At 38.0% G+C, this 3099-nt stretch overlaps 1 protein-coding gene across 1 annotated transcript in view; it reads left to right on the forward strand.

Annotated features, from left to right (window-relative positions):
* The window catches only part of PAK1IP1 (PAK1 interacting protein 1), a gene marked incomplete at its 5' end in the record, with an annotated part of 11559 nt that overhangs the window by 2693 nt on the left and 5767 nt on the right, over positions 1-3099 (forward strand). The window contains 3 exons of the mRNA XM_023512283.1: positions 1684-1804; positions 1880-1954; positions 2552-2604. Coding sequence (XP_023368051.1) covers positions 1684-1804; positions 1880-1954; positions 2552-2604 — 249 coding nt within the window. The remainder of the gene's footprint in view (positions 1-1683; positions 1805-1879; positions 1955-2551; positions 2605-3099) is intronic.

Genomic DNA, 3099 nt, shown 5'->3' on the forward strand with positions numbered 1-3099 from the left:
CCCTCAATTCCAGTTCATACAAGAATTCTCTTGGCTTGGAAGAAAGAAATGAAATCTGATCTGTTCAAACCTGTTATATTTGTATCAGTGTTGAATAATAAGAGAAGGACTTAGTAGGAGGGGTTTAGATGGTGTTTCAGTGAAGTAGGGTTCTTGGTTTCCTCCATTCCTTGTGTCCTGTGTTTCTGACAGTTGGTAATAAACTCTTTTTCTAGGAAGCAGATGTGGGAAAGCATGCTTTCCAGAGTAAGAAGATTATAGGGAGAGGAAAACGTGAGCAAAGGTGGCTAATGGCTTCCACTTTGAGAAGAAGGTGGTATTTAAGCCCACACATTATTAGTACTTTTGTTGTGTGTAAAATACTTCATTAAAGATCTCTGGTACTTTCAATGTAAAGATTAGTTTAAAAGATTGACCAAGCTGTGTATAGATGGAAAACAACTCAGAGGTTCACACTCATAATCTGTAAAGGACCAGATAGTGTATATTTAGATTTTGTGGGCTATATAGTCTCTGTTATAATTATTCAGCTCTGTCTTTGTGGTGCAAAAGCAGCCATAAACATTTCTGGTGGCTGTTTTCCAATGAAATTATATTTCTAAAAGTAAGACACCAGCCAGATTTGACCAGTAGTCAGTAGTTTGCTGGCCCCTGACTCATAGGGCGGTGAAGCTGGGTGACACAAATACCAAAGGAATAGGGAATTTTACTTGTAAAGGGGGTAAAGGTGTAATGGTAGGGACTGCTTTGGAGAGCTAAGAGAGCTCACCCTGGAGCTATAGAGGAAATTCATCAGAGATCTAAGCTTCAGTGTTGGTAAAGGGAAGTGGGATGTTTCATGAGAAAGTCAAAAAGATGTACCGTGTTTCCCCGAAAATGAGACACTGTCTTATATTTATTTTTTCTCAAGAAGACACGCTAGGGCTTATTTTCAGGGGCTGTCATATTTTTGTTAAGTATAATACAACAGTCTACATTTATTCAAATACAGTTAAGTCATCTTCTTCTGGAACCTGACAGAGGTTGGTGGGGCTGGTGCTAGTGATGAGTGAAATCCTTTCCCCTAGCCGTTCGCGCCTGCACAATAGGCAGTTACCACACACGCACCTGTGCAAGTGTGAACGGCTGGGAGAAAGGAGCTGTGGCAAATAAAAGGTATTCCAGTCTTCTTTACTACTCTGTGCCGAAATGCAGGGAGTGGCTACGCTGCATAACCACGCTGATCACTAGGTCTTATTATTGGGGTAGGGTTTATATTTAACAAATGCATAGAAATCTTGCTAGGGATTATTTTGGGGGTAGGTCTTATTTTCGGGGAAACACAGTAGGAAAGTTTGTTAACCATAAGAAAGGAGAGTCCAGAGAGCATAGTTGAAGAGCATAACATTTTATCTAATTCTTCTAATAAATTCTTTTGACAATGAATGATAACTGTATAGAAATTTAATCAAAGCAGCTTTGTGGTCATAATTATTGGATCATGGCTGTTTGGTTGGCTAATTCACTGTTTAAAAAGTAGAAGTCATCTTGGTTTGTTTCCCACTTTAGCTGGCTAGTTTTGTTTGACTTCTGCTCAAATTTTATAATTTTGAAGAGGGAAAGCAAGAAAGTGAACTGATTAGTACAAGTGTATATTTATAACTGAAAAAACTCGGAAAACAGTCTGTCTTGATTTTTCCATAGGTACAATAACATGCTTGAAATTCTATGGCAACAGACACTTAATCAGTGGAGCAGAAGACGGACTCATCTGTGTCTGGGATGCAAAGAAATGGGAATGCCTCAAGTCAATTAAAGCTCACAAGTGAGTCCTGCCCCTTCCCATTGATGTTCTGGATGTGCTGATCAAGTTGGGGGCTAACTGTTGGTTTCATTTTAGAGGACATGTGACCTTCCTTTCTATTCATCCATCTGGCAAGTTGGCCCTGTCTGTTGGTACAGATAAGACATTAAGGTAAGTCATTAACACTCAAGAGAACCTTTATTAAGGCATATCTTTTACTGTAATAGTTAGGTACTATTTCTGTATTGTTTCACAGCTTTCATCTGTTTAAAGATACTGCGAAACAGGGAAAGGTAGAAAGACAGTCAGCATTTTCATAATGGTAGGATAAAAGCGACAAGCTCTGTATTCAACATGCCCTCACACGCAGTCATTGGAAGCTATCAAGTCAAGAGGAGAGTGAGCCTCAAGAACATCGGTTCTCAACCTGTGGGTCGCGACCCCTTTGTAATAATTAAAATACATACATCACAGCATTAGGAGGGTTGAGAGCCACTGCTCAAGAGAAATGTTTTAGGAGGGGAAATCTTTTGAAAATACAATAGCTACAAATTGACTCAGCATATTAAAGGAATAAGGGAACAGAAGGCGCTTTAACCTTGCTTGATAAATATTTCATGATGCTGCTATACAAAAGATGGCAGTTCCTTTAAGTAGCCCATATTTAGCAAATATTATCGTTTGAGTAAGTCTTCATTATGCTTGCTCTTTTACACTCAGTGAAAGTTAATTGATAATCATGCCATGAGTGAGCTTCCTGTTTTGCAGAACATGGAATCTTGTTGAAGGAAGATCAGCATTCATAAAAAACATAAAACAAAGTGAGTATTATTTATTTGAAATATAGGTTGAACATTCCTAATCTGAAATCCAGACTCCTCCAAAATTTGAAACTGTTTGACCCACTGTCATGGCGCTACCAGTAGAAAATTACATATCTGACCTCATGTGATGAGTTACAGTCAAAACACAGTTAAAACTTTGTTTTATGCATGAAAGTATTAAAAATATTGCGTAAAAAGCCTTCAGATGATATGTATAAGATGCATATTGAAACAAATGAATTTCATGTGTACACTTGGAGCTTATCTTCAAGATACCTCATTACATATATCCAAATGTTCCAAAATCTGGGGAAAAAAAGAAATCCAAAATATTTCTGGGCCCAAGCATTTCAGATAAGGGATACTCAGCCTGTATATTTTACGGCTACTTTATGGCTATGAATATATAGACACAGGTGTTTATGTGTGTACACATACACATTTATTTCCCTGCATGATGGTGGTTACCTCTGAGAGCAAATGTTTTATCTT

The sequence above is a fragment of the Otolemur garnettii genome, unplaced genomic scaffold (assembly GCF_000181295.1).
Source record: "Otolemur garnettii isolate 467f Iridium unplaced genomic scaffold, OtoGar3 scaffold00026, whole genome shotgun sequence".
Classification (NCBI taxonomy): Eukaryota; Metazoa; Chordata; class Mammalia; order Primates; family Galagidae; genus Otolemur; species Otolemur garnettii.